The sequence below is a fragment of the Boleophthalmus pectinirostris genome, unplaced genomic scaffold (assembly GCF_026225935.1).
Source record: "Boleophthalmus pectinirostris isolate CB_2022bp ecotype Guang Dong unplaced genomic scaffold, ASM2622593v1 HiC_scaffold_14, whole genome shotgun sequence".
Lineage (NCBI taxonomy): Eukaryota > Metazoa > Chordata > Actinopteri > Gobiiformes > Gobiidae > Boleophthalmus > Boleophthalmus pectinirostris.
The window spans coordinates 17031510-17058077 of NW_026571047.1; the positions used below are offsets into that span (position 1 = coordinate 17031510).

Below are 26568 nucleotides of genomic sequence, written 5' to 3' on the forward strand. Positions count from 1 at the left end.
GAGAGACAATGCAGAGCGCCAGATAGCGGCACCATTGTGTCGTGAATACATCCCCCGTCGCTTAAGGCAACTCTTCCTGCTACATTAATGCCGTGTGCTGCCAATCATGGCTGCCTTTTTTCACTTTGTGCCACTGGGTGGAGGTAGTACTTAATGTTTTCAGCACCTAAATAGACTGAAGGCCGCTCCTCACTTTTAATGGGATCAGAAAATAAATCTTTTCCTGTTTGCATCATGGAGAAATCTCAGGTTCACCCTCCACTAAGCCGCTAACTTAGCAGCACGGAGGGAAATAAATATTAACGGCCAAATTAATCATGAGCGGGCCGATGTGCGCGCTGGGCGCAGAGCAGAGCCGGGGCTAAGCTGCGCTGCTTTAATTAAGAGGCTAAAACAGATGACAAATGGAGACAGTTAAACATTTAATGTGCGCTTATCTGCCCTCATTTATTTAGCTGTGAAAGACTCCCTCTGAGTGGGCGGGTTTAAGAGTGATGCAAACACACAAGACATCAGCCATTTCCTGACTATTGTTTTGACGTTTGGCAACTTAATTCTGTTTGATGAGGATTACATGACAAAAGACAACAGAATGCATACATCCAGGCTGTTTTTGAAATGTATAAATATCTAAACGCAGAGTGCATTTGAGCACAAATTAAAGGCTTCCACAAAGTGCTCCACTCTCCTTCATTTCACCTGACACTGATTTCATTCTTTGGGATGATCCCATTGTGTATGTGCTGCTCATGCACATTGCCTAGAGTCAATGTCAAATCCCAGCTCCGGTAGTCGTCCCGAGAAAAATACAGAACGAACAGTGCCCGCGGCGTACACATCCCTTTACTCAACCCACTTGCAATATTTCACCCAAAGTTATGGCTTCCTATGTGACAATGTTAAAATGAAAAACAAAAAATAGCTATATAAATAAATACGGCAAGGGGAGAGATAAAATGGGTGGCTGAGATGGGGCGGGGGCGGATGGGGGGAAGAGGGTAGAAGAGAAGAAGAGCAGGAGGAGGAGTGAAAAAAGCCCTGTGCCACGAGCATATATAAGAGAAACCTGCACCAATTAGTGTGGAAGAACGGCAGAGGGAGCACTCAAAGAGCGGGCCTGGCGGCGGAGCTGTCATGTCGGCAGGATTGATCAACAGGCCTGCGATTTCTAATGGCATGTTGTCATGAAGCCGCAGCCATGGGGAGCCACCTGCCTGGTCCCACTGCTCTGCTGTGCTGTGTGCAGGGTGGGGCTGGGGGGTCCATACCTATTCTGTGCCCGTATATCTTTTACTAACAATTTGAAAACAGCCAGGCTTCCTCCTCCCACTCTCTGGCAGTCTACCTCGCCTATCCCTGAAGGTGGAAAAAAAATACGCTCGCGCAGCAAAGCTCGGCTATTGTAAAATATAGCACAATAGAAACAGACTGTATGTTATGAAGGGAAATGAAAGCAAAAGGAACAAAACACAGGCATAATAATGTTCAGGATAAATATAATCTGGGCTTTGTTTGGTTATATTCATCAATTTCACTGTCTTTAAAAAGAAACATTTTCAACACAACAAATGAACGCTTCAATCACAGAGAATGAAACGCCACATTACATGGTTAAAACCCTCGTCAAATTATCATCTGAAAAATAATGCATTTGATATCTTTATGAAAAAGCTGCAAAGCAAGTCATCTGCAGACGATGAAAATCTCGTCAAGAAAATGCCATCGCTGGAAAAGCCCAATCAAACATTGTCCTCAAACAGACATGGTCATTATCGGCTCTTCAGTGCGGCGCCTATAGAGGCCGCTGTGTTTCCCCCTTAGCCTTTAGCGGCTAAACAACAGCGGCCTCGCTAACAATATAAAGTCAAATAAAAGTTACAGAACTTGAGAGTTCAAGGTAGCGTGGCTACTTGGAGTGTGTGTCACGTACAGTTAACCTTTTTATCGGGCTCGCCTGTGGTCTCATCAGTCGATGAAATTCTTCGCCCGCGGCGGTGGCTTAGCCGAGGGACACGGACCAATAGAAAAATATTTCATTGTGTTAGCATTTCAAATGGTCGTGGAGGATGGCGAGGAGGGCATTTGGAGGGGCGGTGGGGGAAGACGCTCGAACCGATCGTTGCCAACAGAATTAATTGCCTATTCGCAGAATTCGCGTCCCTTATCCGCGATCCTTGGAGGCCGAGCGATAGCAGAGGCCACCTTTTTTTGGCGTCTTCAAAAGAGCAGCGCTCAGGGGCACCGGTCACATTAGGCTTTAGCGTAGGCCGTTTTAGGCCCACCAAATAATCAGACGCACTGAACCAAAATGAGCCCCGCCGTGCGCTAATTAAAAATGCAGAAACCATTACCGCTCTATACATTAACATGACTCTACTAGATAATTCAGATGAATATGTGAAAACATTTTTTAAACACACAAGTGTTACTGATTCAGTTATTCAAATAAACGTAGCAGAGGAAACAAAAGTAGTATTCTTGGCTTAAAGCCAGCGCTCGATAAATGGCTCAAGACTGAGCGACCCGATGGTGCTTCTGTCCTTTTATTTAAGCGGATTTACGTTCAGGCTCTGTTTCACATTGGCCAAACATATGCAATGACCCTAACTGATATGGGTGCATCTTTAGCCACATCTTAATCTAACCTTTCTAATGCTCTCTGGCTTTTCAGAGTCAAAACAGCATTAAAAACGAGCATTGTTTGCAGCAAACACGGAGGCCGCCCTGAGAGCGGCTGCAGACGAACTAGGCCAGGAGCCGCTGGAGAAACAGCTGCTGCTGCTCCAATCAGAGGCTCCACAGACACCACCGCTGAGGGGACACTGTCCCATGTCTGAGGCTGAGGGCTCCTACCACCAGCCCCATACCACCGGCGCCGGCCCCATACTACCAGCCCCGGCATCATGCCACCAGCCCCATACCACGGGCCCGGGCAGCGCCGCACGAGGGTCCATTTCATCGTGGGCAGATGGACGCACTGCTCGCAGCAGTCCCATTACACGCCTCTCGTCAGCTCATTGTGGATTCAGTCAACGAAGTCAATCTTATTAACTTCCGCGCCGGTTCACACATGACATTTTCTTCAATTTTCTCGCCAACATCAAAAACATCAATTAGCAGCTCGAAAATGGGTAGGAGCGAATGACAGAGTCCGATAACGCTGGCTTATTTGAAGCCCTGAGTAAATCTATTCTCCAGTTTTGAATGTGTTCATTACAATTGCATTTTCAAAGAAGACCTCCAAATAGCAAAGAAATTAAATTTATCTCCTAGAAATGTCCAGAAATTGTTTTTTTTTCTTTTCCTTTCTTTTTTTTAATCCTGTGTCTATCTCTCCGCCTCAGCGGGTGACACAAAGCATTGTGGAGCTGCCTTGGCTTTTTCTCATTAGAACAGATCACAACTCTCAAAGCAGTAGAAACCCTCCACTGTAACCTCCCGAATAACCCATAGATTTTGTTTTAAACATGACTTCAAATATCAGACATCCCCTGCAGTGACCTACAATTTTGATAGAAAAGTGGGAAAATTCCCTATGTCCTTTTAAGTCCAGAGATAACATATTACACAGCTTTAACATTAATGACTGTTTAAACCATACAGGACTTATTTTGAGACCCTGGGCATTGCTTTTGGACTGTCAAAAAGAATACACAAAGTAAAACCTCTTCATGCTAACATTCCTGTCAGGCTAAAACATTTGTCCCAATCAATTGCACCAGTCTTCTCCGTCCATTTAGTTACATCTGACCCAAACTTCCATTCAAAGTCCCATTTTATCCCACTCCTCATTGATCATTTCCTGTCCGAGCACATCAACTACATCAAAACATGAAACTCAAACCTGTGCATTACCAAACTCATGAACATGTAACTCTATAGACCTCGGCCGTAACCTTTAAGTAAAAGGCTATTTTTCGCTCCGTGTCCAAACATTGTCGGCTGGCTTCCTCATGCTTCAGTTACATCTCCACGGGGGCAAACACAAGCAACTCTGGCCGCCACAGAAAGACACCCATAATGCAAAGAGGCCGGGTGGTGCGAGGAGCTGAGCGGATCACGTTCCCGCGGTACATTGATTTCTGATCTTTTGACATTATTTGGTTGCTTTATATTTTCTCGCCCGTCTTTTATTCCATGTCACAAAAGACAGAAATGTCCAAACAGACGATGTTACGAATATCTACTATCTGTCACAAGAGCAGGCCTTTCCCGGCATTAAGACGACTAAATGCTCTGACGCAGTGCCGAGAAGCGTGGGGATGAAAATATCACTCTTTATAATGGAGGATAATCAGATTTCGGATGCCGTTTGCCTTCGAGCTAAAAGGAGATAAAAACACGTAGGACACCGGGCTGTAACTAATATACTCCCAGTTCACTGCCACTTTGACCTCCACAAGCCCACACCGCTCTGTCTGCTATCGTCAAACTAAATCTGAATGAAAGAAAATGAAATTAATATAAAACATCTTTAAGAAAAAAAAAATAAAATACCTACGATGTACCTAAAGTGGGAAGCAAATAAGAATTTTGAGAATTGTTTTTGTCAGTATTGAAGTGGGCAATAAAGGATGTAGTAGGGTTAGGGTTTAGAGTATTTATTTATCGGGATGGGACAATAAATAATATCGTGATAAAAAAGGGTAGAAAATAATCGCTCGTGGGACATTTTATATAATCGTGATAACACAGGAATGTTCAGAAAAAAGCCAGTTATCCATTATCCAGATATCTCTTCTAGATCATTGTTTTTGTTTTTGATTTTTTTTTCACTTATAACAAGGTAAGATTCTATAAGTTGTTTAAATATGGAACCAATTCATAATATTAAAATGATTCATATCTGTAACATTTTAAAACTGTCAGCAACTTTAATATTAATCGTGATATAATCATTAATCGCAATTATTTTGGTCATAATCATGATTCCAAATTCCAGTATCGTCCCATGCCTCTTTTTTGTAGCAATGTGGATAGAAAAAAATGACAATAACAAAGCAATAGGATTAGTGAGCGTTGTTTTAGTCTGAAAGAGCAGTGCGATGGTAGTTGTCATCACAGAGACCGCAAAGCATTCGTAGTGGCCATAACATCAAATGTAACAGCAACAGTAAACAGTAGCAGTGTTCATTTTTCCAAAAATATTGGGCAATCCTTAGACCTAACAGGACTTTAACTCTAGTAGAGATTTGAAACACAGATCTGGAGTGAGATTGTAACAAACAGAAGTGATCATGGCATTACACTGGATTTGGCCTTGTCCCCACCACAGAGCGTCAGATTAGATCCCTGTGAAAATGGTCAAATGCTGTTTATCTGTGAGTAATTATTCTGCTGCAGATGACAGAGATGGACTGTTTGGATGTGGCTCCATGAATACACACACACACACGCACGCACACACACACACACACAGTCTGTTGGCATGAAACTAGCCACTGCCACTGCATTAACCCATTAGCTGTCCACACAAAGGCCAGGAGACGTGATTTAAAATGGGGAAATAAAAAGTCAGGACAGTGCATGTGTAATTACAAGGCTGTGTTGGCTATCTTATGACTAATATTCATGTTTTTGTTTGCTGGCATAAATGGACTTTCAATGAGAAACCTTTAGTGGCCAAACAACAATGGAACAGGTTGAACAATGCTGAACGCTACAATTAAAAATGCATGCGTAAAAGAAATCCCATGACTTCTGACCTTACAGTGACAAAGAAAAACAAGTCCTTTAACAAATGAAATAAATAAAAATAATGAATTAATAAAACTGAATTAGCAAATCTCTGTAAAACCGCACATTGTATTCAAAAGTTAACCAGTGATACTAAACATGTGATATATATTTGTCATCTGTACATTTTCTTTGCACTATTGGGAGTTTTTGATTATTTTGTGGCTAAGATTTAAGTTTTAAGTTAAGATTACAGATGCAAACTAAGTACGAAAGTGTTTCATTCTGCTGTTTATTTAATGCAGCTCATGAATTTTTAAATATTGTACATTTAGAATCGTTTTTTGTGGTTTAGTTACGGTAGTTAGTGACATAAATTAGTTTCAATATTATCTTTTATCGTCTATATTTACTTTACGGCAAATAATGTGTTATTGTGACAGGCCTAAGTGATATGATTTTGTATTATTTATTAATCGTTATAATTAGAAGTACATTTTGCCACTTGAGATGTGCAGCGTATTTGTGACATTTAGCGTCGGTAAATAATGATTCATGTGTTTTTATCTCGCCACAGTTGCTTTCCGAATATCCACCGACCATATGGCGCCCAGGAGTGAATCGGCGCTAATCCAGAGGGGTCAGCCTATGCAGATCTTGTGCATACTATTGCCCTTTCTCTACTGCTTATACATTCAGAGAGTTACAGTCCACAAGATGACTGACTTCTTCTTACTCCCAATAATCAACTCCACTTTACTGCAGTGTGTCACCCCATTACTGGCCCTTCATATCTACCTTTCCAATTACTTTTAAGAGTTTTGGATGGACAAATTTGTGCTTTCATGTAGCGTGTTAGCTTATGAGCTGCTTCTGGCCATGAAAAGGCAGTTTTAATGAGTGAGGCTGGGGTTAATTGGTTGGACTCCCATCCCCTGAGTCATGTGCCCCTATATGAAATTAAGTCTATTTCCTGGAGTTTCCCTGGATGTCTTTAATAACAAACACTTCAAACCAATTTCCACAAAAAAGGGAGATGCAGAAGCAGACTAAGCACTGGTTGTTGAAGCTTTCTTGCTGTAAAAGTAAAATATACTTGATTTTGTATGTTTTTTTTTCCTATAAAATGTGTGCTTTGTTTTATTATTATGTGAACTAAAAAAACTACAAAGACATTCTTTACTTTTGTGTGAATTATGAATAAACAATTTTACACTGACTAAATAAAGCCATTCTTTACTCTCGACTGAGAAAGTTAAAAAAATGTAAACAGTTTAGTGGTTGCTGGTAGATAAACACATCTTATATAAGTCAATAAAAAGAAGAAAAAGTATTTGAAGAACATTAAAAATAAAATAGAAAAATAGAATAAAAATCAAAGTATCATGTCTATTGTTGCAAAATGTAGTACTTTTGTTGTCCCTGTTCCAGTTTATTTGAGACATGCTGCTGTCTTGAGCTAAACTAAAATAAAGTCTTCAGTTTTTTAAGTTCTATTCTAAATAAATTTGATTGGAATGAATTGATCAATGCACTTATATATTGAATGTCACAGCTTACATGCACTAAAATGCTGTAAATTAGTCCATAAATTTATCCATCTGCATTTCTTCAATTCCCCCTCCCTTTTCCGAAAGCGCTACATGAGCTGCAGTCACGTGATCCGCTTTGTGTTTGGGACAATGACACCAAATCACACACTCCTAATCCTTCTGCATTGTTTTCACTGCTGCTACAATGAGGCTACAATGACTCGATCACTGCTATTGATTCAAAGCATGGGAACACACACACACACACACACATACACACACATACGCACACACGCAGACAGGGGGCGACGTTCTAATCTACCGCAAACGACCGGCCCCTTCACTTGCCATTAGTGACCACATGAAGCGAATCAACCCAGACCGCAGACCTTGTAATCAACACTGGTGCGAATGTGTTAAGTTCAATGCCTTGCTCAAAGGAGGGGCAGTGAGTGCGTTAGCGAGACAGTGTAATCACGGGTTATGGGCACAATGCGGCGGTCGGGGCACTTTAACGCTAATTCAATCCATCTTCATTTCCAAAGAGTGGCGCCTCTGCTCTTGATGGATAGTTATCATTAGGGGCTGACAAAGCGTTGGAACGGCCGGGGCGGGACAGGGGAGTGGGCAGTAGGATGTGTCCTCTCAGATACACGCTATTGCCCCCAGAAAGCAGGATTATATATGACACAGAGCAGGACAGGGCACAGAAAGGGGGCGAGTGTGGGGTCAGGGCAGTTGGGTTGGATGCTTCAAACTATGGGTTAATATGACAGAAAATACAAGATGTGGAGTAAGACATCTGCCAGTTTTTCTTTTGAAAATTTTATGATTAAAAGTCTGTTTTGTTTATGTTCAGGAAATTAATATTGAACACATTTTATTTTATATCTATATATATTTTTTATATGACAAAATTATGTAAATCGTCCAGCCCTATTTCTGACATTTATTGTTTTAGGTTTTGAAAATCCTTTTATGATGCCAAAATAGAATTGAAATTCCCTAGGAAATAAAAAAGAAATAACAAAAACAACACCACAATATCAAAATGTGAGTATGTCCCTTCAAAACTATGTCAAAATCAAAGCTTATCAAAGACTCAAGTTGGAAATCTAAACAAAATCCCCATTTCATTTGACAATTACTGATTTCTGTGACAACATATTCCCGCTGACAGAGTAGAAAGAGATTCGGTGGGATGTACTTCTGCATACATGACATTTCTAGACATAAGGACAATATATTTGCTGATATTGCAGTACCAGTAGTACTGCTCAGCCATCCTTTAAACACACACACAGAATCTCCTAGAGTGGAGAGAGTACGTGTTGGAAGCCATGCTCCGTTTGGCTCAGCGTGACCCCTGCACACAGAGAGGCGATGGCTCTGCTCACCAGCCTTTTATAGCACGCTGCTCCGACCGCTGACAGACGCATACACACATACACACATAAATACACATACACACACACACAAATACACACACACTGGAGCAGGCCCGGGCACCGCTTGCAGCCAAACACTGAACCACAGGCTGCGATTGAGGCCGGCTGCTGTGCTCCTCTATACTTTCAGGCTATATATTCAGGCCACGCTGGGCTGTGTATCTTAATTATGTGCTGTGCCTCGTATCCTAAAAGAAGGGGTGACACAGGCACAGAGTCAGACACCAAACAGCAGTAGGCCGCTGAAATGAGGTGCTCCTGGTCTTTACAGGGCCTCCAGCTTGGCCACTGCATCATTACAGCACTTTGGAGCCCGGGACAAAAACACTGGAGACGGTCTCTTTCCCTGTGTCCTCCCCTCTGCTCCTCGCTCTCTGGCCCTGTACACAACCAAAATGATCCTGTCGATGAAAGCTTTCAAAACAAACTCCAAAAACTTTTCATAGCAAAAGCAGCCAGTGAAAGGCTATAATGAGTATAGGTTCTATAGGTCTATAGGTAGATGGGCAGCACAATGTGATTATCTCTTTGTCTCCACACAGGTCAGAGCGTCAGGGGTCAGCCGCAGCTCACACACACAAACAGAGCAGCGCTCACACACAAACATAGAGGGAGCCATTTTCAGTGACTCAATCAGAGCATCGATCCTGCTCGGTGACCCAGCAGAGGCTAATATGGCCTTAGTGAGAGACCCGCTCCCCCTGTCTGTCAGCCAGGAGGGGGCGCTGCTGGGGTGCTAGGCTGTAGCCTTTTGCCTATAGCTCAGGAAAGCAGGGGGGGATTTGTTTGCTTGGTTTGTTGTATAATAGAAGGATTTAAGGGCTTTTCTGACACCTGGAGTTGTCGACACTTCCTCAAAGACAGACGTACTATGTTTTACTGTCTGAGTGAGCGCACAGAGGTTCACAGTCAGGTGATGCTGCTGCTTGAATGCATAAGATTCTCGACTTGTAAGCTCTTGTTCTGTTGTGAGCAGTGAATAGGCCAGTTACATCCCAGCCTCAGAGACGCCCACACTGCTAAATCAGAAGCTTACTGGTGCACATTCTTAATGTGCTGTTTAACACACAGATATTAGCAGTACTACTATGGTGGGTACACACACACATGCTGGGGCTGAGCGGACTGGCTGGCCTGCTTGCAGACCCTGCAGTTTGTTTAGCAACACTCCTTTTGACGACGCCCGAAGGGTGCAATTAAGCCCAATTAGAGCCTGTCAGTTTTATTAAGAGGCACAGACTGGCCAGGCTTGGGGCAGTGAGGGGTAGAGGAGGGAGAGACAGGAGAGGGAGGAGAAAGAGTCTCTAGCACCAAACTACTGCTGCTGTGAGGAGCAGGCACAGCTGAGAGGAAACTGGTGTAAATATGAAATATGCCAAAATCGAAAGTGACTGAGTCCAGAGCCAGGTCCAGTTCAAATACATGCATGTCCTCATAATGCAGCAAATACTGCTCTGGTGACGTGTAAAGTACATGATCAGACGCTCCGAGACAGTGAATGGATGACAAAAGCTCTATAAATATTCTGTGGCTGGAGTGAATGGGACATGTGTGGATGCAGATGTCACAAAGCCTTTTCGGAAGGGGGTTAAGGGCTGGGAGAGAAGCAGTTATCTGAGCCTGCCCTCATACATTAATGTGGCTGTGAATAGAGCAATACAGCTGGTGTGAAACAAAAACTGCAGCATCGCTTTCATCAGCAAATCAAAAAAGAAGAACGCAAATGAATGTATCATTTTCCCCCTCACAATTCCTTTTCCGTCGACCCCTCGAACAGAGATGTTTACAGATAGCTATCATTCCCTCTCTTTTTCACATTTGTGCTTGGACATGATTCAAAAGACAGGGCCTTTTCATCTCTGCTCTCGCTGTGAGGAAATTTGCTCCTTAATGGCTTTCAAAACAGGAAGCGCAGACAATCAAAAAACGAGAGAAATGAGAAGAACGTTTTGCTCCCCGGTCCCCTTCAGTCAATGCAGAGCTAAGTGCTTCTGCACACTGCTGCCAGTGCCAAGGTGCCAACTGTGCCAGTCACACTGACCTCCATCTGCAGGCAACTTGATAGCATCTCCACCGCTGCGCACTCCTCTGAATGGGCACGCTCAGTCACACTGCAGTCTGAATGCCATTCAAGGCTCAGTCTTGGAATTGTGTTTCGAGTTTGTGAGCTATTGTATTCTTTGTTCACAGCTGCTGTGTAAAAAAATCCTTTATCACGAAACGGAATACTAAAAGGGTTGTATTGGAGGAATGCACACAGGAATACATTACTGCCAATGTGCAAATCATTCCACTATAAGGCAAATTAGAGCCGATTTGACACAAGTCTTTATCAGTGACCTCAGAAGAGGGAGGTTGAACTGCTACGGACCGGCTCAAATTACTCCTCACAATGGTCCCTTGCCAAGCACTAGGCTTACTATTTTAATAGTATATGTAGGTGTGTGTTTACTCATGTTGTATTCATAATTCCGCCTCCTGCAGGGCATGTGTGTCCACTGAGTGCCCTTGAACATGCCACGAGTAGTCTTTCTGCGCCTCAACTCAAAAGAGACCTGAAAGACAGATACACACGCTTCCGCACAGTTGGATAAAACAAACCTTAACCACACAACTCAACCTCACCAAAGACAGAGCATTTTTTCAAAAGATGTTCAGAAGAGAGCTTTTTTCTCTCTCTCTCCTCGTCTTTGCTGTTTGTCTCCCTGGGTAAAACAAATGCATCATTTTTCAGAAAAAAGTCTTTACTCCCTGCTCTCCCTCCCATTGTGCCATTTCCGTGTATGGAAGTGTTCCCTGCAATTGATTTTCTCGCAGCCAGGGCCCTACCCAACACCAGGCGCTTCCTTGCCGATGTCATCTCCCTGCGCCTTTCTTCTTTTAACTGTGCTTCACTCTTGCGGCTTAATGTACAACTGCCAAACTGATAGTGGGAGAGGGGTGCAATGGGAAAATAAAAACTATATGCATGCTCAAAAGTTTGGGATCCTGTTTTCTTTTTGGTGCCGATGAAGAAAAAAGCTAGCCGTTCAAAGCCTTTTTGATCACCACTCAAGGCAGTTGGTCATGTTGTTGGTAAGAAACAACAATGGTAAAATGTTTTTGTTTGTTTTTTTCTTTGTAGTGGTTGTTCTGTTTACAGGCACAATCAGAATATGCCTATTACATCCACTGACCAACATGCACCTCATCAAGGAATGGTGAAGGGCTTGCATCATCTTGTGTGCAACGCCTGAGGAAACTGTCAGTGTGAATGTTAGCCCTAAGCTCCTCTGTTAAAAATGTAAACAAACATTGAACTGACTATTCAAGTGTTGTTAGTAAAAGTCGCCTTTTCTCATTCATCTAGAAACACATATACATATATACATCGTTTTAATGGCTACAACATTTGGAGGCTCATCCTTTCTATTTTATTTTATGGCAACTTGCCTGAACACTTTTGAAATATTTTGTACATAAAACAGACTTTTCAACTGGTAAAAAGAAAGGTCAGTAAGTAAGAATAAGTCAATTACTGAATTTACTGGATCATCCTTTTTGTTTTGCCAATATTTAGGGGCTCATCAATTTATTTTAATTTATTTGAACCCATAAAATTCTAACTTGTCAACAGGTTACAAGGTTAAGATAAATCCTTTTAAATATGTGCTGTTGGTACTATTATGATAGCGATTGGCAAAGCATTTCACATCTTCATATTTAGTTCTCCCAATCTGCAAGCCCACTGTGATGTGTGCCTGTGTCCACTGGGGGCTACAATTAGTCCATCAAACTCATTCCAGCCGTGAACCTACTGCGGCTGCTGCCTCTCCAATCCCCTTCTCTGGTGCAGGGAGCCTCTAAAGAGACAGGCAACTTGTAAGACTAGGGGGAGGTAGGCTTTGATGTGCCAGGTTCTGCCGAGACCTCCCTTTTTGCTCATATCAAGGCTAAGGAGATATAACAATTCAAATGGCGGACTGACACAGCGTTTGTATGTGCGTTCTGGACTTGGGGCCTCCGTAGGTTATGAGTGCAGAGGGCGGGTGGGGGGTGCCTTGGTGGCTGATGAAGCAACTTGAAGACGCACGACAGTTGAGAAGTGTTCTTTAGGTCAGGGCTGTAAATCTGTCTCCGAGCGTCTCCTGTCCTCTGATTGGCCGGCCATGTTTCCGTCTGTGTCTGTCTGTTAAAAGTGTTCGAGCCTGTAGCAGTAGTGCAGCATTTCCTGATCTGTCACTCAACATAGAAACGAGTCTATTAGGCATTACTCAACACAAACATCTCCGCGTGCCATTGCACTAGGTGGATCCACACACCTATCTCTACATACTTTTTGCACAAACATATTATTTTTATTATTTTGTGACTACAATTTATAAAATTTTATAGAAGATACAATCCATTATAATGGGTAAACAGCTGATAGGATTGCTGCTCCCTTGTAAGAAGTAATTAACCATAAAAGTGCATGCCCTTATGCGTGTGTGGTGTATAGGTGTGGAAGTAAAAATATATATATCAATAGAAGGAACTTTAAAAAGATGGATCTGTGATTAATTGATTTGATAATCCATGCTTAACATGCTACTTCAACATGTCAATAAAATATGTTTATGGAAAGCCAGCTATTGTGAGGGAGCTCAAAAAGCATTAGATGGATCTTCAATAGAAATGGCTTTGTAAATCTCCCATGACCCTGTGTGGATATGTGTGGATGTGTGCTCTGGCCTGCTGTCTGAACCTCAGGCTGCAGCAGCACAGGCCCAGTGCTTCAGATGGGCTGCTGGGACGGTTACATTGTGTAAGACACTGCTCCACTTGTGTCTGTGCTCTGGTGGGACTGTGGCAGACAGCCAGGTAATTACACAGCACTGACTCCAGAGCAGAGAGAGAGAGAGGGCCCTCCACACACACACACAAATACACACACACACACACACACACATAAAAACATAACACTTATTTACATGGGCTTAGTACACAGATCACACAGCACCACCTGCACACACCTATTCTCCTCCATCTAAACACAAGGAGCACATTATGTGAAGGGGGATTAACCTGCTGTAGACAGTGCCTCTGGCCCGGGCCAGTGTGCCTGACTTTACTGTTAGAGGTGACGAGTGTGCACAGTTTAAACAGGTGTGTGCTTATGCAGATGCTCCACACGAGCATGTGGTTTACATTAGACAGTGCTGAGCTCAAGCCAAGAGGTACTCTCTCAGGAGCAGCAGTCAGGCCTAACATGTCATCTGGGTCCACTGATCCATTTCCTCCTTATTCCCACAACACAGGAAAAGGAAGAATTCCATTCTTAAAAATGTCCAAAAGGTACAAGCGTGGATAAACTATTTAGACATACTCACATTTCAGAAGAATAAAAAAACATCAATAGTAGAACAGGACTTTTCAATATGCTTTCTTTTGAATGTTAGTTTGTGTTTTACTATTGATCAGATAGCTGTTGTTATGATGCTATCGAACATCTCACTGAGGACAAACACTTCAAGCTAAAACCCATATTTCACAGTCATTTTAAAAATCTGTAATTAAAATGCCAGTCAAAACTCATCTGAGAGTGAGATAAGTAAACTGCCCTGAGAAAACAAAGGTGAAGTCATGCTTCAAGGAGGCAGGAGGTATTGTCTCCTTCGTGTTGGTTAGCCCAGACTTTTTCTATAGAAAGACTTTTGTTTAAAAAAGTGCCATGGATTCTAGTGAATGCCTCTGAGAATCAGTTGAGCTATTCATGCTGCCAGTTGATTTAGGCATGGCTCGCTACACACCAATCAGCCTGGGCCAACCACTCACTTGTCTGCTGTTCCAACGCAAGATGGAGACAGTGCCAAAAGTTCCAATTAAAATATCCATTTGTGATGTCTCTGCAGTAAAAAACAGGGGGAAAGAGGGACAACGTTATGGGGCTTTTCGATAACACGGGAGAAAAATACAACAAAAGCTGCCAAAATTTTGCGAACGAGCTTTATGAGTTTTCCATCCACACAAAGTGAATGCCGGGCGTGTGTGTGGCATCAGGAGTGTGCACGTGGAGATTGGGAGACAGTGGAGGAGCGTGCACGTTCTTGTTATGGAGGAACAGAGCATGTCGCAGATAAGAGGGCGCCGGCGTTCAAAGAAAAAGGCGCGGCGGTAAAGTGCGCACTATCCGACATCATCGCCTCGTACTGTCCCTTAATGAGCCTGGAGAGGAAGTCTGGGTGTCCGCCGAATCTGCTGCTGTCTCACTCCCATCACGCTGCCGGGACTATTTTATTCAAATCTCACAAACTGTCACACATCCAGTCTGGCCGCAGCTGTTTATCTCACTCCGGGAGGATGTTAACAAGACAAATGAATGAATAAATACACAAATAATGCGTTTAGGTAATGTTAATAATGTATGAAATGGAGGATGCGTTTTGACAGTAACGCCGCTACGAAGGATTTTTCCCCAACTTTGGTGACAGGCTTGTTTATTCTTTTACCCAGCATGCATTTCTCCCTGCATTTTTTCCAACTTGATACGCGGCCAGTAGCACATCTCCATGATAAGAAAAAGTGCATTGACATATTAGTTTAGACTAGCTGCCCAGATAACGTCAGTATTGAGCCATGTGTAGAAATTCTGAATGATCATTTTTCATCTTGAGGTATCCTAGAGTGAGGACACTTACCTCCTGCTATTGCATGACTGATTCTAGGCATTCTTAACAATCTTTTCACATACAGTTTTGCGAAAGCCCTGGGTAAATAAAAACTATTTGAACACCTGCGCAGGTATGCAAGTCAATTCTCTGCATCACCTGCCTCAAAAAGAAACTGTCCCAAACTTCCAGGACTATAAAACAAAACAGAGCAACAACAAAAAGCTCAAAGAAACTGGCTGGGTAGGGAAGAAGTCTCACATCAAATTTGTTTTTTTTCTCCTCAAGCAGAGACAAAAGCGAGGCCTGCAACTCAGACATTGTCGACTACACAGACTTTAGAAGATGGAGAGGGGAGGGGAAAACGCATATAACAACATGCACATCAAAACAGGAGCCAAACAAATCCCACAAAAGTTCAGATAGGTCTTCGCTGGAACGGCTGTGGTAGAACAAAACTGAATAAATTGGAAGGGGGGTAGTCGTGTTGTGTCCAAACCTAGAGGAGAATATGTGAGTAGGGTGACAGAGGAAAGTGAGCCAGACGATGTTTAGCCATGAAAACTCCAAACGGAAAGCCCCTGCGCCGGTTATAAGGGGTGGGTATCAGAAAAGTGAAGCTTAAGTGCTCACCAGAATCACTGAGCGTCCCACCAAAGCTTACAGAGGAGTTCACATCTGACTGTGACAGTGTACTCATCCATAGCTATAAATTGTTCTTTGGGGAATTTGGCCTGGATTCTTATTCTTATCCTAACTTTCCACACAAACTTTTCACACTTCCCATCCTCCAAAATCCTATCACCAACACTTTGTCAAATCAAGGTATGTGCAAGTTCTCTGTTTTCATAGACTTTACACTTAAGTCAATTTTGGCTTTGGTTCTTTGACAGGTAATACTTAAAAATCAATCATCTATTATCACAAACTGCAGTTGCCAAATCTAATGGTTTTGGTGTGGCTTCCTACAAAGCATTAGATTTCAACACTAAAAGTACATAAAGTACTAGAATGTGAAGCCAGGTCAGATGTGTTCCCCAAAACATTGGCTGCAATATGACAAAATGCTTAAGGGCAGGTCCCTGATATGAAACAGCAGCAAGCATTCGGAAATGTACTGTCTTCTAAATGCACAACCTATAGAAATGTATGCTGTTTGATTAATGTGGAAAATGTATGCTAGCATGACCGCTAGATATTGGCATGTTGTTCTACTCAGATGCTTAAACTAGAGCTCCCAGCCATATAGAATATTCAGCTAATAAGAAGAAAACATATGGTCCACATTCCACCCACCACTTATCAATACATTACTTTACTAACCTAAATCCCAGGCAGTACAATCATCAATTTTTAGTAGCACTTTCTCCTCTTCTTCATGTTTATTTGCACAAATAAATCTACAATGCAAACCAAACAAACTTGTGTATGTCCACATGTGTTACTGCAATAACAGTCTAGAGCCAAAAAACACTCCAAACTCCAAAGCCACCCCAGGGACTTCCACTTAATCACTTCACCTTGTTTCCCAAAGTTCACTCCACACTTCCTGGAAATCAAGAAGCAATAACAAAGCCGAGTTAGTGAGACCAATAACATTGTGTTTAATCCGTCAGTATTGCCTCGGACTGGAGTGAGAAGCCAAGAGGGGCTTGAAAAAACAATTGAGCACTTCTGGAGACGGATGTTGTTTATATCATATTACTTGAGAGAAGCAAACAATAACACAAAAAATAATCTTGAAAAGCTAAAAAGAAACAGTTGTGTTGTATAAAAAAAATGTCTAACCTGTACTCAAAGTCAGAGAGTAAAAGTTGTCCTACAGAGCTGCATTTATAGTATAGACTTGACTAAACCTAATATTTTGACCTTTTGAGACTGGATGGTTTGTATATAGTATAGTTAGCAATATTTATTACATGTACACTCTTTCAAAACATATGTTCCTTGGGCATATAAGGCTCCACATTGTGTTGTCACTTATCAGAATTTTCAGTTAGCCTAATAGAGATTTAAAGATGCTAAATACCAAACTTAGCGTCCATTCAAGAGTATCCTGACACCTCTTTTGTTTACATTTTTACATTGTTTATGCTAATGTATCTCTCTGGACATTTTGCTCTATAGTCAAATAGCATCAAATTAGCGTTACGTTGCTGACTGCTAACCCCTCCCTCTTACTCTTAGCATTCCCCCTCGCTAGCAAAGCCTCATTCCATAACTACAGTCAAACGATCCAGCCTCCCTCCCTCCTCTTGTCTCCTAGCTCCTGTCTCCTCTCTCCTCCCTCCCTCTCCCGTGCCCTCGGCCCACTTGCTAATTGGTAAATCTGTTGAACCATGCCAGCTCCAACAATGAGACACCTGGAGTTCTGTCACAACAAGTTTCCCAGTGAATCGGGCCTTCGCTGAGTGTACAGTTGTGCTGGGAGGCTGCTGTCATTCAGGCTCTGGGCGGGCGCTGCGACGGAGCAATGCTTTTTGTCACTGCTAGTTAGCGGCTTTTTAGCTCCACTAGCATGTTAAGCTAATGTTTAGATTCAGCTAAGGTGGATAATAATAGCCTAAGGTAAAAGTAGAGACTAGAATTAAAGCTATGCATTGTTATTTCATGTAAAGGAATTAAAGATTGAATGAATGAACAGCATTTCATTTACATAACGCAATAATTTAAGTCCTAAATGAGACTTGAGCTATTATTATTGGTTTTACATGTTGACACACATTATAATAAGAGACACTCCCATTTCTTGTTAACAGGCTTCATATAAAGACAACAACAAAAAAAGAAAATAATGACTTTAATGAGTACTTTTATAGAATAGATATGGTATATAGATGTGAATATAACTGTAAGAACTAAGCAACAAAACAAATAAAATAAAAAAGTTTAATCTCTAATATCTAGCTGTCACAATATCATTCATCTAACACTTGTAACGTTTGTTTTCATAAAGTTATTGTCAAAATAGAACAATGGTGATCTCTCTGATAATGTGAAAAAGGCTGGATTTCACTGCTGCTTGGTTATGGTTGTGTTAAAAATCATGAATAACTGCAAAATAATGTAATGTTTTGATATGGTGACATTCCTAGATTACAACATTTGTACATTTTTCCAAACCAAGGGTGAGAGGTAGATTTGAAGATAACAGTGCAAAGTAGAACAAAGCTTTGTATTGTCCTATCCTAAGATGACCTACCAAAGTCTACTATAGTCACACCTCAGTCACTGTCATAATGTTACACACAATACACCACTCTCCATTACATTACGCAGGCTGCAGGACACAAAAGGTGTATTTTCTGAGACACAAACTCACACATGTGTAGAAACAGACAGCCACGCCCAGCGCCAATCTGCCAGACCTCGTCAAACAAGTTCTAGCAAGGTACCTGAACTACTCACGAGAGGGCTGTGAGGTGACTGCATACAGAGAGAATGTTGTTGTTTTTTCTAATTCAAACAGATTAAATTAAGCATAACTTTCTTTACTTGGACTGCGAATGGTTGTTTAAAGGCAACAAAACGTAACTAGAAAGAATTCCCCTGCTTTCTCATTTCTAATCACCTTTACCCTGCAATCTCAAACTGGCCTATTGTTATAATCTATGGGTTAATAAGTTCATTGAATACTGAAGCATTTTAATCAAAAACTTCCAGCATGTTATAAAATCTGAAATTATTTATGAAGGATTAAAATAGTAAATAAAATCATCAAATGTTTATATTTATTTAAATTCAATAGCATAAAATGTCAACTAGTCAATATTCCTTTTCATTATTGTGTTTGAAATCTACCCATTTTTGAGATTAAATGTTTTTTTCATTTGAATTCTGAAATGAAATCTTCAAATTTTATCACTTAATACAGTAAATAACTAAATTTAGCTGATTTTATTACAGACAAAACAGTCCAAAGAATATTATTTCTATTCTTAAAACTCCAAAAAGCACCACAAGTTTCTCAGGACCATCAAAGCCACTGTCACCCCAATGACCCAGATACTTGACACTGCAAACAAGTATTCTTTACATGTAAAAAGGACTGTAAAACCAAACAAAGCCAAAATAACAAAAAACAGCCGGTTGTTTCCCGTGTGAGATTTTAAAATTTAATCACGTACTTTGATCAGAGACGAATGTGAAATTTACTATCAAAACAACCAACACCCTTCACCTGGATTGCAGTAATTTGCATCAGCCCGATTTCGTTTTGATTTGAAATTGTGTTAGGATTTGAGAGCAGATTCAGAATCATTCAAAATATCAAGCATTTTTTTTCTGGAGGAGGTCTCTCACCAAATGAAATTGATATAGGCTCACATCTGACTGTCCGGGGTATTCCCAGCAGAGCGGGCCCTGAAAGGCAAAGATGAGTGGTCCCAGATCACACAATTATTTCAGCTTTATGCATACAGAAGCTTCACATTCAGTCTCAGGAATAAGCAACATTCTCCTTGGAAATCTGACATCCCATGGCTTTTTAGTTATTTAAACTACGAGCTTGTCTCTGCAGCCTGTTCGACCACATTATAGGTAATTTTACACAGAAAGGAAAGGAGAAAACTGGGTTACATTGATGTTAATGGTCTCATGCTGTTAGGTAGCGCAGGATTTAACAATATAGAACACAGATTATTAAGTGATAGGGTTAAGCTTGGAAAGAATGAGGCACATTGAACATACATAAAAACGAAACAAAAATCATTCATAGTTTTACATGTGTTTGTTAATAGGTACCATGGTTAGTCAATAGAAAGCTAAAAATTATCATATTAGTTTTCGCATGATTAAAAAATGTCAGAATTTTTCAATATTTTCACAGTGACCATTGTGTTCTGTAAGCAGCATAGCTCAAAACCAAATGCCTAACAACCTGCAGTAATAAAATGCTATATTGGATATTTTCTCTTTCATCCATGTTAAAAGATTTCTGCAAACTTTGATCGATAGACATCAAACTATGACAAAATGTAAGTGAAAAAACAGACAGGATAAGCTAGTTTTCAACACATTCAAAAGCAGCCGGTCTTGTATTTACTAAAAGTCCTCTCTACCTAAACGCTACTGCACAACTCCTTCTCTTTGTGCTCGTACTTGACCCCGGGGTCGGCCTGATAACTTTTCATAACAGCCTCACACAGCAGTTCTTGTCGGAAACACACAGAAACAAATATGCATTATGCTTTTAAATGTCCGCCGTGGAGTGGCAGCTTAAGTTCACTGAGGTTGGGCAAGGGTCAAATACCACAGAAAAGACAATAACAGCCTTCAACACAAGAGGAAGCTATTCACGTTGATTACAAACGGGTGACTCATTATTGATCACAATTCAATATAGTTGGTGTAAAAACTAGTCTTTCAGCAGTTTTTCTTAATAGGCCTAACATTACTGGTAGCCATAACATTATGAGCACCACATGGCTAATAAACACACAACCCCTTATCAATGAATTCTACTCCTCTACTAAAACTGTGATTAAAACGAAATTGTGATATGATTTGGCATATCGCCTATAGCTACTGACTGGTGACTACTGTGTTCCATTGCCAAAATCTTGACACTATTTCTTTATGCTTTTATCACATCAAATTAATTACAGATAAAAGGTTTACTTTACTACACACTTCAATTTGGGGCTGTGCAATTCTAATGATCCTCTGTCAGTAAAAGAATGTCGTTTGAAGCACAACAATTCAACAATTCAAATTTGACTTTTTGGATTAAAGTACATCTTATGTTTATGTAATTCAATTGAAAGCTATTTTAAAAGACAAAATAAAGATAGGCCTGTCACGATAAATGATGATATTGATGCCAATTACTCATAAAATGTATTCTAAATGTGCAATATTGTAAAAAAAAATTTAAGAAAAGAAAAAAAATTGGCTGCAACAAATAAATAGCAAAATTGAACACTTTTGTCATTAGATTGTATAATTTTCATAATTCAACATTCTACAGCTAAAACTTTATCATATCTCATAAAAAATAACAAAAAAGTCCCACTAGCACAAAGACAAAAGTACTGAACCCAAAAACTCTTGTTATTGTTGTTATATTATTGTCATATATTGAATGATAAGTCGATATGTAATTATGTAATTATTGTGATAGGCCTAAATAAAACTGGAAATTGTTATTGATCGATATCGAGGCCGTATCTCTCAGCCCTGTCTCCACAAACAGGTGCGTTGAGGTGGAGATCCTCAGTTGTTGAGCTGAAATATCACTAGTCGTAATGTTATGGCTGGTCAGTGTAAGCTCTCTGCTTGTGGGACAGAGCACACACACTTGAGGCATTGTTGTGGTATTGTTGCTGACTAAGCCAACACTGAGTGGATTGTCTGAGGAGAAGCCACCCAGACTGCTGCTGCTGGACACACAAAGAGCAGGGTGCAGAGCAGGGTGCAGACCAGGGTGCTCCCATTCTCATTGTTTCAGAGCCCGGGACTGACGCCACGTCTCGACCGGCTGCATTTTGGCCCCAGACTCTGGTGTCACTTTGACCCCTCTTGTCTGGAGGAGACACAGAGGCAACACACAGCAGTTTATCGGTTCAAAAAGATGAATTCTGAAGTTTCATTTTGTGTTTTCAGCAGCAACACTTTTGGAAATTTCCATAATACAGTTATTGTATTTTGATTAATCTAGTCTTAATCAAATTTAGTCTGAAAAATTTAAAATAAATCAGATTTTGTAAGGCTAAACAAAAACTGTTGGAATCTATGACTGTTTACAGAAGGTTAAGGATAAGGATCAATGTAGGCCATGCCATGCCTGTTAAGTTATTCTAAGACATTTTCCTTCTTGGGAAAAAAACAAATCAAAGATCTTGTGACAGAAAAAGGACACTAACAAAAAGAGAAAATTAAAAGATTCCACAATGCAGCTTTATAGAAGAAACATTGCTTCTTGTTGTCACAATGCTAAAATTTCACACTTGATTTCAACACTGAAGAAATGCTCTTTTTTAGAGAATAGAAAAATAAGACAAGATAAGTTCTTTATCTTACCATGTGATCTTTTATTAGTTCTGATAAAGCTCCTAAAGATCATTATAAAACTACTCAGGAAAGGTCAAATTGTTCTGCTTATGTGTTTTTTTTTTTGTACCAATACAAGATATGAAAAGTATCTACTTACAATTGTAGTTTTTGTAACTATTAGTATGTGATTTTTGATACTTTGACAACCCTACTTGAGCTACAGTCAGGTGAAAGTATTTGAGGAGTGACTTGGTAAATGAAGTGAAAGCCCAGTGTTAGTCTACAGTACACTGGCCTCTGTAGGTAAAGTGCATTAAACTGTGTGCTGCTATGTGCGCTGTCCGTGGGGTCTCTCATTAACGCGGACAAGGCCAGCCCTCCCAGAGCCCCTCTCCATTGTGTGCTTAGTCCAGGTGCGCGGCCCTTTCAGACCACCGGAAGCCCCCTTTTATCCACAGGCCTCAGAGCGGACAGGACGTGGTCAAAAGCCCTAAATGTGATCTGTCTCCTGAACATTTTTCAACAGGAATTTAAGCTATTGTGTCATTTTATATAATACATTCTTGGCTGTTTTGAAATATCCGAACATGTTTTTTCACTCAATGACATTTCTTCAGTGAAACAAGTGTGCTTCAATGGAAGTCAAAAAGCATGCTCACTTTGGACAGGCTCAGGTGGGAGGTCTGTGCTGCCGTAAAAATGGCCAGATTCCATCACTTCCTCCACTGTAATTACCATACACTTAGCGCGAGTGCCCTCCCTCTCCCTCATCGCATGCCTCAGTACCTCACACACACACAAACACACACAAACACAAACACACACACACATGCAAGCACAATGCGTCGCAGTGGGGAAATGGTTAACACTCCAGCCATCCCCTGCTGCCAGTGAAAGCTCATAAAACAATGGAGACATTGTTGGGCCGGGCCTGGGCTGTAGACCGCGGCTGTGCGTGCATGTGCTGTGTGTGCGCACGTGAGCGTCAGGGAGGCAGTTGGTGCGTGTGCTCTTAACATATGCGAGTTTCTGCCCCAATTCCCAGTCAAATTAAGAAACATGATTCCATTGGAGTGACTTTGATTGCTGTGTTTCTCTGTGGTTAATATGTGATTCTGGACGTGCGTTAGTGAACATTACAAGACTCTGTGATGAGGTGTCCACTGTCTCTAGTGTTGTGCTGTCTGCTGTGTGCATCATTTGCACCTGTCACTGCATAAATAAACAATTATGAAAATGGGCAGCTCCTTATATGTTTGTCCACGAGAATAATGCCAAATTAAAACGTCACAATGAAAAGAGAGTTGACAAGCAGGGACTGTCTGTGATCTTTCCCTCAGGAACTGCGAGAGGCAGAAAAAATGTGTCTTGAAGCCTACCCCTCAAAAACACACATCAATAGGTGAATAAATATTGAATAAGTTTGAGCCAATGGCATAAAAGTTCAGGAGCGGCAGGTTTGGAGGCAGCCTGCGGGGTGGTCAGGCACTTCAAAGGCAGCGGCGTGGCCCCCTTTGAGGGCATGGTAAACAGGGGCACGAGCCTGCCCTCCCAAAGACCAGCTGCGTGAGGTCACTTCCTCTCTCTCCTCTCTCTCCTCCTCCAGCACTCCACAGCAGCCTGTTTGCATCATCCATCGCACAGCTCTACAGCTCTATCACAGCGCCATCTATTACTTTCTATTGTTGTTTCAACTGTGTAAGGGTCACAGGCTTCAGATCGGCCTTATCACGCAGACCCATCGACGGCGCCTTATCACTGCCAATGCAGCAGCGAGCGCTGCAGGCAGCACAGGTCAAGGTGCCAGAGTGTTTCTCCGCATTTGTAAACAAAGAGAAACTACCGTTTACAGTCCAATTTATTGATAAGGAGATCACGTAGTGGAACATGGAGGCCATCTTGTAGAGAATAAGAGAGAAGAGAGGGCTTGAGTGAGTGACACCAGTGGGAGTCCGCGTGGGGTTATCATTGGCATTCACGTAGCTGTCCACACTAATCTGAGTTTTCTATATGTACGACAGGCGTATGATGCAAACCTGGGAAACATCCAATCACACTTCCTCCTCGGCGAGAGGTAGATGCCGGAGCAGGGTGCAAGGAGCGCCAACAATACAAGCTGCATTTCACATTCAATTTCATCACTTGTGCTAACAGCAACCGTGTGTGTCTATGCGGCAACAGCAGCGTGCCTCTGATCTTAGCAGCCTGTGTACTCTATCAAACAGAACACAGTAGGGCTGGGCAATATGACCACAAATATTACAATATATTCCTTTATATTGATCACTGTCAGCACTTGTAACAATATTCATTTAACGGGGTTCCCACAGCTCTGTTCTGCTCTGGCTTTTGTCTGCACATTCCACCTAATGGACAAATCAAAGACACCAGACATTTGATAACTTTACAACACATCTCTGTGCTTTTGGCCCTCCTAAATTCACTTCACAATATATATTTTTTCATTATAAATCTTGTAAAAATCCAAACCTATTACTATCCACATGAAATAAAAGGAATTTCAGCATCAACCAAAAAGCCCAATTTGTCCAAAAAGTTAAGATAAGTATCCAGATTCAGTACAATCCCAGTGTAAAAGTATCTCTTAAGTGTGCTTCTCATTGGTGGTTTCAGAACATGTAAGGTGGGAAGTATTTACAGCAGCATGACTCAGAGCGCCGCAAACCTCAACTATTTACCTGCAGCTTTTGCAACCCACGACCAGTTTAATGACTTCATAAGAGCTGAGACGCTGCTCCTCCAAAACACCAGAGTAAAAGAGGACCCTTGAACTCTTCTGGTTTAAAAATATCATGAGCATCACAAGCAGAGAAAAGGGACGCCTGCTGTTAGCAATAGTAATGTCACTACCTGCTTTCATTTTTGACAAACATTTTCATTTCTATTTCAAGACATGCTTTATTTATCCATGCAAAAGGGAAGTTGGAAATTACACATACAATTCTGCTGTGTCTTTTTTTATAACCAACAATACAGTAGCACTCTTTCACTGGAAATGATCTATATTCATAAGTTTACAAAGTCAGATTTTTCTTTATCAAAAAATCGTTACAAATTTTCATAAGATATGTAGAAGAACGCTGGAACAAAAGTAACAACTGTGCCAATATGGGCTTAGGGCATTCTCCGTCACCTCACTAATTCTGCTCAATCCCCAACTCTCATTGATTTTCCCAGCTAACCCTGTGACCAAACACACAACACCTCCCAAAGTTCAACCTTTTTGCTGACCTCTTCAAAACTTCACGCCTTTGGCTAGCTGCTAAGTTCATGCTCGGTGCTCGCTCGGGTGCTCGCTACCCTCTTCAGATATTGACATGCCTTAGGTGGATGCTCTGTAATTCTTATGTGTAGCGTATGCCCCCTATGGCCGTCCAGGCAAACTCCAGTGCCAGCGTGCTTCTTCAACTCCACGAATAGGCTAATCAATCTGCAAGGAACGCCCACACTTTCCTACAAAAACACTCTCAAGCTACTCTGGATTTGTGCAATGTGGTCAACACAAAATTTCTTTTCAGATCAAATCTTATTCATGACATCAGAAAGGAGTGCATTGGTGATAGCTTCCACATCCTCTTAAAGCTGCACTATGTAACTTTTAGTTTGAAGGTCTGTTTTTATGGATATGTCATTTCTTTGCCTGGAATGTTCCACAGTGCAACATTAAACAGCTCTACGTCACAGTTTTTAAATTACAGTTTGTCACCTCTCCATAGATCTGACTTGTAACTTGGTCTGGTTTGGTCTCCAAGAAGATAGAAAGATTTAAAACCATATTGTGAAGCATTCCATACAAAGCAATAACATCTCCACAGAGGAATGTTTTTAATAGACCCTCCACCAGAAAAATGACATAATACACCTTTAAAGCTGAAGTACCCAACTGTTTTCACTCAAGAAAGTGTATTGCTAAACCAGAAAAAACACACCACTACACACTGTCTTAATCTCATTAGAAAACATTTATCTATTGCACAAGAGCCATGTGAGTCACTATATGATGCTTTGGGATCAGAGCTCATTGGCAGTTTAAGGTTGGTCCACCCTGCTTCACTTCTCCGTCTGAAAAGGCTGTTCTTAAGCTCTAGTAGTAGTCAACAAAGCCATGCATGTGAATACTAGCAATGTGCCAAAGGGTTTGTGGGAGCTGGGAACAAGTTAGATTTAAAGGGCTCATATTACTCTGGTTTCTGATCTATGTTATAATGTTGTTTCCTCATCACAAACATATCTCCAGTTGTGTTTTGTTTCATTCACACATGTTTAACA

General features: G+C 41.3%; 1 protein-coding gene across 21 annotated transcripts in view; it reads right to left on the minus strand.

Moving 5' to 3' along the window:
* Positions 1-26568, minus strand: part of tcf7l2 (transcription factor 7 like 2) — a 90027-nt gene that overhangs the window by 34101 nt on the left and 29358 nt on the right. For 13 of the 21 annotated variants that reach the window (XM_055150089.1, XM_055150088.1, XM_055150093.1 and 10 more), the window contains exon 5: positions 19588-19647. The exons of the other annotated variants lie outside the window; for them this stretch is intronic. In XM_055150089.1, the coding sequence (XP_055006064.1) occupies positions 19588-19647 (60 nt within the window). The remainder of the gene's footprint in view (positions 1-19587; positions 19648-26568) is intronic. 21 annotated transcript variants of the gene reach the window in all.